General features: G+C 39.2%; 1 protein-coding gene across 1 annotated transcript in view; it reads right to left on the bottom strand.

The window, feature by feature from the left end:
- The window catches only part of LRIG2 (leucine rich repeats and immunoglobulin like domains 2), a gene marked incomplete in the record, with an annotated part of 726335 nt that extends 711211 nt beyond the window's left edge, over positions 1–15124 (bottom strand). The window contains 1 exon segment of the mRNA XM_044076985.1: positions 14496–15124. Within this exon segment, the coding sequence (XP_043932920.1) occupies positions 14496–14695 (200 nt within the window).
- Between the last annotated feature and the right edge of the window lie 228 nt (positions 15125–15352).

The raw sequence follows: 15352 nt of genomic DNA, 5'->3' as shown, positions 1-15352 counted from the left end.
CCGAATCTCCGGGCCGACGATCCAAGCAGTTGCTAAATAATTTGCTCAGAAATTCAGGGTGGCAGATTTCCAAGCATCAAGTGGTTGGTTCGAGAAATTTAAACACACAAGATCTCCCAGATATTCTTGTGTGGCGAATTCAATGATGTTCCAGTAGAAGTTGTGGAAGACTTCATCAAAAAGGTCCCGAACTTCACCAGAGGCTTCAAAGATGAGGACATCTTTAACGATGACATGTGTGGACTCTTTCAAGGCAATGCCTGACAGAAGCCTCATCATGAAGGGTGACAAATTTAAGAGCGGAAAACACTCCAAAGAACATTTCACAGTTCTGCTTTGCCCTAGCTCAACTGGAGAGAAACTAAAGCCCTTGGTGATTGGTAAATCGGCAAAGCCACACACATTCAAGAAACTGAAGCCTGAAAACCTCCCTGTCATTTGGAGATCAAACAAATAAGCATGGACGACTGGTGCCCTATGAGGAGTGGGTAAAGGGTATTGACCGAGAAATGAAAAAACAATGGTCTAGTCTACTGACAGTAGTCAACTGTCCTGGCCATCTGCAAGTGAATCATCTGACAAACGTGACACTGAAATTTCTGCCTCTAAACATGAGCTCAAAACTCCAACCTCTTGACCAAGGCATCATTAAAACATTTAAAATGCACTACCGAGACCAACTCCTGCAGTGGGTCATTACTAAAACACAAACCTGTGGTCCGCCTGTAGAAGCAACTTCATCTGCTGCATCAGTTAACGCTCTACATGCTGTCCTCTGGATCAGTTATGCTTGGAATAAAGTTCAGCCAGAAACTATCCAGAAGTGTTTCAAGAAAGTTGGATTTGTCACAGCCCAGAAGCACAATGTTTTGGTCCCATCAGACAGTCTATCTCCCCTGGCAGAATTCGAAGGAGTAGATTTTGAAGGTTTTATTGCAATGATGAGGTGGCAACATGTAATGAACCTGACCCAGAAGCAATTTTTCAAGTGATATTGACCAAAGTACACATCAGTGTTAAAGTGCATGAAGCAGCTGATGAAATGGAAGAAGCAAGTGAACATGACACAGAAATTGCAGCGACTCCAAAAGAAGAGGATGTCAGCCAGATGATAATGCAGTTGAAGACATTTGCTGTGGAAAAATGCCCAGGTATGCAGAGTCGTGCAGCCAGCGATGAGAGCGCTTTCTTCACTTACTTTGTAATAAGAATAAGAAACAGACCAAGACTGACTCTCTTTTCAAAAAGAATGATTACACCATGAGAAAATAGTAAATGTATTGATTTTGTATGATACTGTATTTTGATTTATGATTTCGTATGATATTTTCTAATAAAAGTGTACAAGAAAGTAAAGTACATCTACGTATCAGTACAGTAGGCCTAGTTCCTTATGTTGGCCACCTCTGTATGTTGACCAGTTTGTTACAGTCCCTTGGGTGGTCAACTTACAGAGGTTCTACTGTATCATTGTTTTCATTACCCATTACAACCCTATCCTGGCAGTTACTGCAAATAACATGCATCTTATATGCAGAAGACACTAATAACACAAGCCCAGAAATCCTTCCAAAGCTTAAACAGTATTTTCCAAAATGACCTTAGCACAACAGGAAAACTGGCTAGCTAACAACACATTAATTATCAAAAACAAAATAAAATGCTCCTATGGACAGTGCAAAGGCTCACCTCACCTCATTACAAATAGACAACAATTTAAGACCCACTTAGCACATCCTTCCCTGTTACAGCAAAACAAAAGTACCTAGGAATAGTTGTTGTGTCTTTCGGCTTTTCCCGGTTAGGGGTCGCCACAGCGGAACTCCGGTCCGCTAATGATTGGCAGTTGATTTTTACGTGCTGAGTTGCCAGCCCTAACGCACAACCTTCAACAAAGGTACGCCCATTCACGCATGTCTCCACGCAGAAGACGCTCTAGCTGAGAGTCGAACCGGACAGCGTCTTACTGTGAGGCAACAGTGCTACTGCAGCACCTAGGAATAGTAATGCATCAAAATCTCTCCTTCCAAACACGCACTGAAACCTAAGCAGAAAAAGTACTAACTCCAAGTCTCCTATACAAACTGATCACTTCTAAAAACACAGAAACCAGCAATCCACAGACCTTAATGCACTACTTCCCAGACTAGATCAAGCTCCACCTATTATTACGTCTTTGTACTTCCAACAAAAACTTGTCTATTCTGTAAATAACAGAAAGACAATTCTTAGATTTATTCATCTAGCACAAAACAGGAACACCAGTACGTAACCCTTGACAAAACATAAGGGCTTCCTGTAACAGACAGAGCAACTTTCTTACTATACTCCAAACTTTTCAACTACTCAATGAAATATAGAACATGGTAATGGTTTCAAATGTTGGCACCCACTAGAGCGAGTCCTGAAATACAAAGACTGAATGCCTGAAAGATTAGACTTTACATATACTACGTCCGAGATACCATTTCTTGGAATATTTAATTTTCACCAAGGTATGGGGATCTTGGAGTGGGTACACAAGTTGGGAGGGGTGTGTGGGGGGCTTGCGACCCACATGGGGGATGCAGGGGAGCTTGCCCCCCCATGCAAAAAAGTTTAAAGGGGAGGAGTGATTTTTGAAATTCATTCTTCTGTGTTTTCAGTCTTTTTTCGGCTTGTCAGCACTCGGCATTTTGAGTGTCGTCATTTCAATAGGGAACCATGAAACATTACTGCAAGCTACTAAAAACTCTAAGAAACACCACATACGCTCTACACAAGCAAGGTGGACCGTCCAACAATTTAGAAATAAGTGAAAAATGCTTTACAAAAACAGCTCTAGTAAGATGAATTATACAAGTGGTCATTAGTATTCAGAAATGAGCACACTAATTGGACAGCACAATCAGTGTGCCAATTGCAAATGGAGTATATCTCAATAAAAAAAGTCTGTCCACTAAAGAAATGTAAAGCGTCTGGACCAGTCATACTTTTACTATCATCTCTCTCCAGAATTTTACAGATCAACACTTTTTTTCTTCTGACGTCCCTAAAATTCTGTACACACAAACATACAAGCTTGTGACGACCATCGAAATAGGAGGAAAACAGCTGGACATTCTCTGACAATCTAGCCTGCTGAGAGGTATGCTACATTGCCCATGATCACGAAGACGCCTCAATACCTGACAAAATGTCATGAGACAGCAATGTAAAGTGCAGCTATTTACACAGAGTATGAGCAGTACATATTTTGGATGCCATGGACTACCAAGAAGCCAGCAGAAGAGAACTAATGTCAGCTTAAGCTGCGATTTATTTTCATTTATTTACTGGGATAGTCCAGTTGGCCAAAAAGGGCCCATTTTCAGTGGAGGCCTGGGAAGAAAAGCTCCACAATGAACAGAAACAAGCAGTAAGGACTAGTCACAAGTAATGCAATTAAAGGTAAATTACCAAGCGAGTGAAAACAAACAAAATGGTAAGTACTTTCAGATATTATACTAAGCAGATGATGTCTATGAAAAAGTCCATGTTGATACAGAATAAACAATGAGGATATTTCCAGATATTTTTGCTAGTTATTATTATTGGGGATGTACAGAAGTTTCAAAAAGAAAAGAAAGAACACTAGGACACGAGTTTCTTTTTGTAGTAACTAAACTAAGAAATAAAATATGTTAAAAAGGATATAGGATACATACACGTTAATGGGAGGGCACCAAGATTTAAGGAAGAGAGGTCAAGGTTTCACAGTACATTGCAAGGACAAGAGGAAAGCAGACTAGCCAGGGTTAGAGCAGGAGAAAAAAATCTACTCCTGTCTGTCAGTAAAGCAGGTTTATTCATACTCAGTTGTGTGACTTTTGCTAAAATTAACATCCCCCAAGAACTACAAAAACTTTGTGGGAATTTAAAACCTACCTTATGGATGAATACAAAATTAACATGCTTTACTGACCCAAGCTAAATTATTCCACTTTTTACTCTTCTACCCAGTTAATGCCCACATTAAATCAGCTGAATAACTGAATATATTTACTAGCAGGGCAAAGCACCATCTTACCTTGTTTTTTTTTTTTTACCAGCTGAGTACATACACCACTAAATAGTCAATGCTCATTTTAAGTATAAAACTGTTCTATACTGTATATTAGGACCTGCACCTACCATTTTATCTGCTTTATGCCTCAGATCCTTTACATAAATCCCAAGTATGTCACCTGAAGCTTTTAATGCACATTCTATGTGCAACTGTTACACATGAAGCCTTCCTTTGCTTTATGGCCTAGGTCATTACTGAAATTGGGTCCTCAGAACAGTTCAATCACACAGACACAAAATGTTAAACAAAAAATAAGTGAAAGGATGGATGGTGGCCTGTGCAAGCATCACTTCTGGCTGGGTTCAGCTAAGCTGCCTCAAAGTAATCAAATTAAGGGTGTCACCTAAGCTGTCTTCTACTTGACGGCTGCAGCTAACGTATGTCACCTTAACAATGAAAACTAATATGGTTTTCATTCATGACCTCCCACAATGGCAGCATATACATGGTAAATAAAGGAGCCAAGATGAAACACTTCATGCCAACAGATGGATACTAGAGGAATTAATGCCACAGAGTGTGCTTTAAGAATGACCTGAAAGGTTAGAAGCAACCTATCCAAGTACAGTGAATGATAAAACACAATAAATACAATAATACAACCACATTCCATTGACCACCATGAGAGAACAAGGGCAACCAAGAAAAAATATAACCAATTATTTCTCACCAAAAGGAGGTCATTAACGACATGAGCGATGGCACTCTTAGTACTTTGCCTGTATCTGAAACTGCACTGACAAGGATCAAACAGCTCATTGGTTATAAATAGGAAAAGTTGTTTTAAACCATCTTCTGAATAAGCCTAATCAATAAACAGTTTAGTGACAGATTAAGAAATTATTGGAGCCAATCAGTTTGAAAAGTTAAAGGAAAACCACACCCACACACTGAAAAAAATCAAATCAAAACTCTCGGAATTACATTCAAAAATACAAAAAAAGTATAAAACTAATATGCCAACGGAATAAAACACTGCCCAAAGGTGCATAAAACGTATATTTAATGAACGGTAAGCGCATTCACTAATGCTTCAACAGACCATGAAAAAATATATAAACCTCATCAGCACATATTATATAAGGAAAACATTAACCAATCATTGGCCAACCAAGTTTAAACAGTAATCATCTCCTTAAGGTGACAAATGCATCAACTTGAATAAAGTACATATAAAACAAAGATGTTTATAAATATTTATAGATGTTCATAAAGACTGACATTGGAAAAAATATGCGTGCAAACAATATAACATCAAAAGCGACCTAAAAATCCTTACGTTCTAAGCCCTCATCCCTTCAGAATAGATCAGTATTAAACAGGTAATACGTGAGGCTCCTTGCTTCGCCTACAGAAATAAAAAGAATCTAAAAAGGTTACCGTGTTATCCAGACAGACAGATATTGTTTGGATATGCAAGATGGAGGGAACACCACAACACCTTGTGGTAAATGTAATTACTGCAGTTACTTGGATAGTAGTGGGAGCTTTAAGCACCCAGATACTGGATGGACCTTTTACTTTAAGGTTGGGGCTACCTGCCTGACAGCTCATGTAGTCTACCTTGCTCATTGTACCCTATGCCATGCATTTTATGTGGGCAAAATGGATAGGGTCCTTGAGGACAGAATTAGGGAATATGTCTACAGTATACGTTGTGCCTCTGTCAACAATGCACTTTTAAAACATGCAACTGCCACTAATTCACAACACACCTTTAAGTTTATGGTTATAGGTAGGATACAGCATAGTCTCAGGGGTGGTGATGTCAGGAACCTTATTGAAACTAGGGAGGTTAAATGGATGACCAGATTAAGTTTAATCAAGGGAGTGGATTGAATGAAAAGGTACCCCTCAGACCTATTCTGAAGGTATGCAAACTTAGAATGCAAGGATTTTTAGGTAGCATTTGATGTTATATTGTTTGCAATGTTTATAATTTGTACACATTTTTTCCAATGTCAGTCTTTATGAACATCTACAAATATTTATAAACATTATTTATGTTTTATATGTACTCTCATATATATACTCAAATGATGAATTTCTCACCTTAAGACGTTTTCCTTATGTATGTGGTTAACGTTTTCCATTTTATATATATATATATATATATATATATATATATATATATATATATGCTGATGAGTTTTATATATTTTTTCATGGTCTGATGAAGCATTAGTGAAAGCACTTACCATTCACTAAATACACATTTTATGCACCTTTGGGCAGTCTTTTATTCCGTTGGCATATTAGTTTTGTTCTTATTTTTGGTTACAAATGGTTTATTCATTTCAGCCATTATTTATTTGCATAAAAAAGGTATATCGTCTGCCCAGATGGGGTCCGGCATCATAGTGTTTGGCTTTAAATTACATCTTAGCCCCTAAGCTCCTGTCAATGCATCAACTTCACATGTGTTTTCACATAAACCATGCTTTCCTTTAGTCATTCAGGTTTAATTACCATTTCTTGCTCTTCAATGACTACTTAAAAAGGCAAACACGGATTATCACACAGAATAGTATTCACAGTGCCTGTTAAATTCTTTCTCTTTCTGAAGTGGCCACAGCAGCAAGGAGCTCGAATTATCTTTGCCACTTTGACAGATACGAAGGAGAGTTTAAGGACTACAACTCAGGCATAACAAAAGAATGAAAATTTGTCACTTAAGAAAGAAAAAAAAAAAAGTAGTAACGGGCACTGAGCATACTGTTCTGCATGTCCATCCCGGTTTGTCTTTTAAGTAAACAAAGATAACAGAACTTTTTCCTGACCACAGGCACTGAGCATACTGTTCTGCATGTCTATCCCAAAGATAATAGAACATTTTCCTGACCAATATATAAGATTAGCTGTTTTAGGTGGTTTTATTTTGATGAAGTCTCCTAGGAGGGACAAAATCACTCAATTAACTACGTTTTTATCTACATTAAACCTCCTTTTGCATTATTTGACTTATAAATACGCTACCTACACAGAGATCAACACTTTTGGAATTGAGGCAGGCTTACATCAGAGTAACTCACTCACACACTGACAAGTCTTTAGTAATCTGGACCTATATTTTTCCATTTTTTAAATGATGAGAAAAAAATATTATGAAGAAACAGATCAGAGTTAAAATTTCAAAAACTTAAATTATTGAAAGAAAAAAACTCCTAAAGCAACTCAAGATTAATATGAGGTATCAGTTTTGGCTAACTGTAAAAGGAAATGATAAAAAGTGCTGTTCAATATTAAAAAATGTCAGTGAAATAACATGGGCTAAACTCTTGGCTAGGCCAATACAGGACTCGGGGGGCCAATAGCCTAGTAAACTCCAATGATCCTATGATAAACAGTGCATAAATTTTTAATGACAGATGCCAACTACACAATGCAAGCCAAGTTTTTTTCTGCTTATACAGATAAAAAAAAATGAAAAAGATTTATTAAAGTACTAACAGTTTGATACAGCTATTAAAATTTGAAAAGCCATGCACATATATTTCACGCTGTTTGTTGGAGAAAAGTTTCCAGTATACTGCAAAACACCAGCTGGTATAATGGTTAAAGGTCTATGCCCTCCCATGCACAAGGTTTGATCCTGACCTCCAACCAATGTCTGTCTGGAGTCTGCAAGTTCTCCCTGTGTCTCTGTGGGGTTCCTCCCACCTCCGAGAAACATATTGAATATTTCCCCATCTCAAACTCACCAATGAATGGAGCCGTGGGCAGCAGCACAGACGCTATATGGTCCCCCATATGGGGAACATTTGTACAAACCACCCACTTTGGGCATCTACTGTGCTGCACAATATTTTCAAGATAGGAGAACATGGTTCATAAACTGCGGTCCCTTGCAGGGCTATCCACTCGGTGTAAAATATCGCTCTAGGTGATTTTGTCATGTTGACTAATGTTGCCAAAATGGGCATGGGTAATTACTTGGTTGAGAACCTGACCTATACCAAGGACTCATGCTAGCAGTGAGAGGGGTGGATGTGCCCATATTGCCAGTGTGTGCCTGCCATAAAGCCCAGCAGCCCTGGGTCTATAACCTACTGGCCGGAGAGTGTCTAGTTGTCCAGCCTGGGTATCAACTTACCAAACATGAACTGAGAATTGGTACACTTAATGTAGGTTAACTTACAGGATGCACCTTGGAAGTTGATGACATGACGATACTGAGGAGGCTGGACAGCCTATGCATCCAAGAGACAAGATGGAAGGGCAGTGCAGTGAAGCCACTTTGCTTGGGATCCAGCGTCTACTAAACAAGCAATGTAGATAAAAAAAACGGATCTGGGAAACAATTCTGTCAAACGGTACAGAAGCACAAATACATAAAAAAAAAGAAAATGAACAGAATCACCGCAGCTAATAAGAACAGAGTCTACTACTCGGGACGGGACAGGCTAGAAATGGTGTGGGAACTGTGGGGGGGGGGGGGACTTCAGATGGCAGTGAGGGATATCATCAGAAATAGTAACAGACTCATGACAATCAGACTCCAGTGTAATGATAAGGCAATATTAATAATCTCAGCCTATGCCCCACAGCAGGGTTGTGATAGTGAGGAAAAGAGTGCATTCAGACAGTAATTGCAGGATCTACTAGATAAAGTAGGACAATGGGAATTGGTATTGATAATGGGCGACTTGAATGCACACATCTGGACAGACAGAACAGGATACAAGGACTGCCTGAGTCCTCATAGGTGGGCCAGCAGGAATACAGGAGGAGAGGCCATTCTAGACTTCTGTCTGCCTCATGGCTTGATAGTAGCCAACACATGGTTCAGAAAGAGAGACAGTCACAAGATCATATATAAGAGTGGCTAACACGCAACTCAGGTAGACTTCCTCCTAGCAAGGAAAGGGGCCTGGGGTAGAATCACTGATTGCAAAGTCATCCCTGGTGAAATAGTTGGCCCACGGCATAAACCACTGGTTGCCACAATTGGCTGCAAGCAGTGGTCAGAGAAGGTTCTAAGGTCAATGGAGACTAGGCTGAACAGAAAACACAATAGTTCAAGGAATTACTCGGGGTTCTAGCACCCCGAGAAAAGGAGTAAATAGGAGGAGTTGAAGAAGAGTGGCAACGCCTGAAAACAGCATGTGTGAGACTGATATGTGGCCGAGACAGATATGGAAATAAGGCACATAAGAAAAGTTGGTTGCGGAATGCAGAAGTCATTAAAATAAAGAAGGAGTGCAAGAAAAAAAGTGGGAAACAGAAAAGACCGATCTGGCTAGGAAGGAATACTGGCTGGCTAACAAAGAAGCTAAAAAAGGAATTGCAATAGCAAAGAACAGGAGCATCATAGGCACTGTATCAACTTCTGAAAAGTGACTCAGAGGGCAGAAAAACTATATTAAGTTGCAAAGCAAAAACATAAAACTAAAGAAGACAGTCGAACATCCTTCATAAGGGATGCCAGCAACAACCTGCTCACCAGTCCACAGGACATCAAAGGCAGATGGAAGGAGTATTTTCAGCAGCTTCTGAATGAAGAAACCCCCACAGAAGCTGTACTGCCCCAGAAACAGTCTAGAATGACAGAAGGAGGAGGAGAAGCCCACTGAAGTTAGGGAAAGCAGCAGGCTCAGATGAGGTCACAGCAGACATGCTAAAGATGCTGGGCGAGATGGGGAGAAAAGGCTCTTGAGGGTACTCATAGCAGTGTGGAGAGACAGGCATAAACCAGATGACTGGAGAATAAGAATACTTGTGCCAGTGTACAAGAACAATGGGGGCATCCACAACTGTGGGCAGCAGAGAGGCATCAAGCTCCTGTCACACTGCATGAAAGTTATGGAGAGGGTGATTGATAAACAGATACGAAGAGTAGTAGAAAGTAAGATGGGAAATGAGCAGTTCGGATTCAGATCAGGATGCAGCACAACTGACCTCATGTTTCCAGATACGAAGAGTAGTAGAAAGTAAGATGGGAAATGAGCAGTTCGGATTCAGATCAGGATGCAGCACAACTGACCTCATGTTTCCAGTCAGACAGATAGTTAAGAAGAAGCTAGAGTGGAGGAGAGAGTCCAACTGGGCATTCCTAGACTTGGAGAAAGCATATGACAAGGTCCCAAGAAAGCTGATTTGGGCAGTACTGTAGTGGTTCAAAGTCCCAAAAAAAATGGATGAATCGGTGCAGGCTATGTACAAGGACCCAATGACTCAAGTATGAACAGTGTTCAGCCTCACAAGAGGGGTTCCCAGTGGGAGTGGGTGCACACCAGGGTTCAGCTCCGAGCCCACTGCTGTTCATACTGGTGAAGGACTACATTAGCAAACAGTTTGGAGGGAACAGATCAACAAAGCTGCTGTATGCAGACGATGTGACATTACAGGCAGACGCTCAGCAATAACTTCAGCAAAGGACAGGGGGATGGAATGCTAGGCACATGGGATGAAACTAAGCACAGATAAGATGGTGGGTAATGGCAGCAAACTGGGGAAATCAGAAAAGCTGAGAACTGAGATAGAAGGGAAGAACAGGTAAATAGCTTCAAGTATATGGGAGGGGTGGTTGAGGAGAAGGGAAGTCTGAATGAAGAGGTCAAAGCTAGAATCAGAGGGGTTACAGCCAACTGGCATAGAGTCAAAGGTGTAGTCTAGGATAGAAGAATGCCAAAGAAAGTGAAAAGTACAAGGCAGACAGTGGTGCCACTAGTACTACTGTATGGTACAAAAACCTGTGCAGTGAAGGCAGAGCAGCTGAGGAAGTAAGAGGTGATGGAAATGTAGTGCCTGAAAAGGATGGTAGAATGCACACTGTGGGACATACAAAGAAATGAAGACATAAGAGCAGGAACTAAAGTAGCTCCAAATTGTAGAAAAGACCAAACAGAACAAATTACGGTGGTTTGGATACATGTGCAGAAAAGTAGAACACAATCTAGTGAAGAAGATTTGAAACAGACAGGAAGACGGTAAGAGGAAACAAGGACATCCAGTAAAGAGTTGGATGGATTGTGTGAAACGAGATCTACGACAGTCAGGCATGAGTGTTGAAGAAGGAAGGAGTCTGGCATTGAAACAAGAGAGATAGCAACAGTTAACACGATACCCCAACCCCATGTAGAAAATGGGAAAGGGGGGGTTGATGATGATGACGCAAAAAGTAAGAGGAATTTGCTGACAGTTTTACAAGGCTACAGAAAAGTGTATATGACACCACTTTTCTTTAGAGGTCACCAAGACCTCTACTAGTCATTAAAAAAATATTAATGCTTTAGTAATAAGTAGTTTAAAAAGATTGGCATAAAGAACAAAATATATTTAGACTAACAGAAAAGATCAGAAACTTGTGTTGTAAATTTACATTTAATCAACCCAAAGACTACAGATACAATATACAGGAACAGGCTGCAAAATGATTTCCAATAAATACAAGGTATGACCTGCAGCCAAACAATAAGACAATACAAGGTGTTGCATCCTTTGAAGAAACACTTCTCTATACTAACTCACAGATCGTTGTATGTTGGTAAAGGCAGACATTTCCATAATACCAGTCTTGTTCTTAAAATGCAAAACCCTGGAATCGTACAACAATGATTACACACAATTTCAATCACTAGTGTGTTGATGCTGAACCTGACACCTAAAATGTTTTAATTAAGGTAAACCCCCACCCCAAATCAAAACTACTTACATTTACTGCACAAGACATCACTCAAACAAATATATAAATGCCGATTAGCTTCTCTGATAGAAAGAAATGAGATTTTTTATAATGCAGATAATTTTAGGATTTTAATAAAGCTGGAAATATTTTCGGGAAACTTTAGGACCTGCTGGCAAGTTAAACACCGATTTCTACAAACCAAACCAAAACCAGGCACCAAAATACAAGCAGCATGCACATAAACATCACAACAATCAGATGCAAATTTTCACACATTTTCACCCTCCCCAGTCATTCCTATGGGATACGGAATCTCCCAGGACTTATGCCCAAGCTAATTAAGATTACCGCATCAGAGTTAAGTGATCACCTTTCTCAGCAGTACATTCAATTTTCAACTGCTCTCCACCACTACATAGTAACCACTATCATGTCCCAGCCCTCTGGTTTAAAGCTTACTCACAATACAAAACTACAGCCCTTGGACAAAACATCAACCCAACATGCATCTCGATTCACAAGAACTAATCAAGCTGGACAACTGGCATGCCAAATATGTTATTATTATTTTCCAGGGTGCGCAAGTACTATAACAAAAAACTTTTACCACAATATTTAGGTGACCACAACAAGAAATCGGAGATACCGTCAAAAGCAAAGAACTATTTATCGGTCTTTTTAAATGTACATGCACAGATTAATTAAAAAGACACACAAATGTTGAAATGTCAGTGTACTCTATATTGATATATGTAGCAAATGTTCATACAAACTGATGCGTTTACATTGAAAATGTATATATCCCCAACAGTAAACAAGAAAAAAAAATAAACACCTCCCTTACCATCACTAATATTTACTGTGAAAATGGAATCACGTTATGAAACGCAAGTGTAACTGTTAGTGAAATAAAACAAACAATCAAAGCAAAAACTTTATATCTCGGTTTGTCTTACTTGCTTGTTATTCCATATAAAATAATACACAGATTATATTACTAATAATGTTATTTATTGACCGAACTGTGTATGGGCACTTATCCATTGGCCTTTCACAGTCACAATCCAGACACAGTGGCATTGAATGAAGAACAAATAATATTAGCAACATATTGAGTACACAGAATTCTTCAAGAAGATATTATATAACCTAATAAGCTTAAAGACTATATTAAGAATAAAGATTAGTGATATTATACACAACAGTTTTAGAGTTCGACTGTATACAAAAAAAAGAGCATTTTAAACATAGATACATACAAGATACATTTCTATGCATAAAAGTTAACATGTAATACATTAGCAAAAATTAGAGGCATTTCATGGAGTTACCCATGGAAACATTTCAAATTTACTACCCTAACAACAGCCAAGAAAAAAAATTAAAATTTGGACTGTTCTCTCTCTGCTGCTTTTTACTTTTTTGTAAATATTTTCACTGACTTAGCAAATCCACAAATGAGAAACAGTAAAAAGTGAAAAAATGTTACCATTTACTTTTTCAACTCTAACTCCATGTATAGCTTACTGTAAAGAACACAGGCAATATGCAATTTGGAAGAACCCCAATTTGTTCTCAGATCATTACTCCATCCATCCTAAAATGTAAAGTTATTTTGAGAAGTACTAAATTAACACTACCAGCATTTAAGCTACTTTCCTTTAATTATTTTATGCTTTGTCCACACCTCTTGAAGCAAGAGAGAAAAGGTATTTGGGGTCAAATTTCTAATGGTGTGGCCCAGAGTTAAGGTGTGCTTCTTTACATATAATGATAGCATCTACTACAGGTCCAATAAAAACATATCAAACAAACAAAAATCTCAGATCGCATGCCAAACTGAAATAATTAACTGAAAAGAGGCTCAAACGCTGAAAGGAAAATGCTACATGTAAGGCAGTTCTGACAAGACGCAAAGGAGGATAAATTAATACACAAGGAAAACAAACAAATGAGTACAAAAAGGGGCCACAGAATACTGACAACTATGGTAAGGCTGGAATATTTAGACTTGCAACAAAAAGTCATCTGCAACACTGTGCAAAATTCTGAAATAATGTACTGAAAGATTCAGATATGAATGAAACAGTCAAGTCAAGAGGAAGGCAGGGTACAAAGTCTGAATCATAGACATCTAGAAGACACTAAAGGAACCCAGTTTAAATGCCTTAACCAAAAGAGAAGCTGGCATTGCACTATGGCCCAGCTGTGCTGTATACAGGGATGAAAGCCCCATGACCTGGAGGCACTGGATTTGAACAACAGCCCAGTTACACTTTCATTGCCAATGTTTACTTTTAAGGAGTTTCAGTAGCTGCATCAAACGACCTCAGGTGAACTACCTGCTGTCCATTCAAGGTCTGTTAAGAGTTACTACTTATGCCCTTTTGGACAGTTTTGTCCTACTGAGAAAACAAAACATAAAGCAATGTTCTGTCATGTCAGAACTACTAAAATATACATTTCTTTAACTTTTCTCTAACTGCTGCAAATAACTATAATTCTGTGTCATAAACACCTTAATATGCACTGCAACAATGGAAATAGAAAAATTAAACAAATGCTTGTTGTTCAAACAGTAAATTCCAATTCTCTGCACTGATTGATGGCATTTTTATTTTACCAAAAAAGTCAGGAACGTGAAAAGCTGGAAACCCTAGGGGTGCACATAGTAATTACACAATATGGAACTACATCAACCAACGTGTGCAAAATAAATCTCATCAAAATCATAACATTCTTATTGCAGCCATTGTACCAGAAAGTGTAGTGGCAACTTACAGCTCTGTGATCCAGGATGGCAAACTAAAAGGGATGACCGAAAGCTTCCTCCGGCTGCAGTCCAGCACTCCTTCCCTGCAGGCACAGAGAGCGGGGCACGAGCCCACAGCAGCGACACCCCCGGACGACAGCAGCACGAGAAGCAGCACGAGCGGCTGCAACACCTCCACCAAGGGGGGCAATAGGCTCCCGGAGGCCATCTTGAAATCCAGTGTCAACAATGCAAAATCACAGACAGAAGGCCAAGTTAACCATGAATTTTCATAGCCATGCACAATGTCGGGTTATAAACTACACAGGTATGAAAAACATTGTCCCATATCAGACCACAACCTCATCTGTGGTAGCTCCAGTAGGAGTAATCCCATACAACAGTGCATAATCAACAGCACTGTGTTAAACTTAAGAGAAATAAATTCCAAACTAGGAACGCAATAAACAGCAAGTTTAACCAGACGCACAAGGAACAGGATATAGCGTTTTGTATCGAATTTGAAAGACACTAGTTAGGAGTAGCATGATGTTTCTCATTTTACCATTAATAATAACGCTTTCCGCTAAAACAATAAAAGGATCCTGTACAATTCCAGACATGGATCCACCAGGATCACGTCCCACCTTTTTGACATTGTTGTTCCATTACTGGTTCGAGCATATGTCAATCAAATAATGTTCTCGCCTTGGTTGGCTGGGATGGATTTCAGTACGCAGTGTATTGCTTGCTGTATTGGATTGAAAGTGTCACCCATGACTTGCTAAAGTTAGCGTCAGTCATTTTTTTTTCACAGGGATAGTGTTGCAACTTGCAAATGGGAAGAGGTTATGTTTTCCAGACATAAGTGAATTAATTAGTTATT

Source organism: Protopterus annectens, chromosome 7.part0 (assembly GCF_019279795.1).
Source record: "Protopterus annectens isolate FY-2018-M chromosome 7.part0, PAN1.0, whole genome shotgun sequence".
Taxonomy (NCBI): domain Eukaryota; kingdom Metazoa; phylum Chordata; order Ceratodontiformes; family Protopteridae; genus Protopterus; species Protopterus annectens.
The sequence above is the reverse complement of the archived record's forward strand: the minus strand, read 5'-3'. Positions and strand labels throughout refer to the sequence as shown.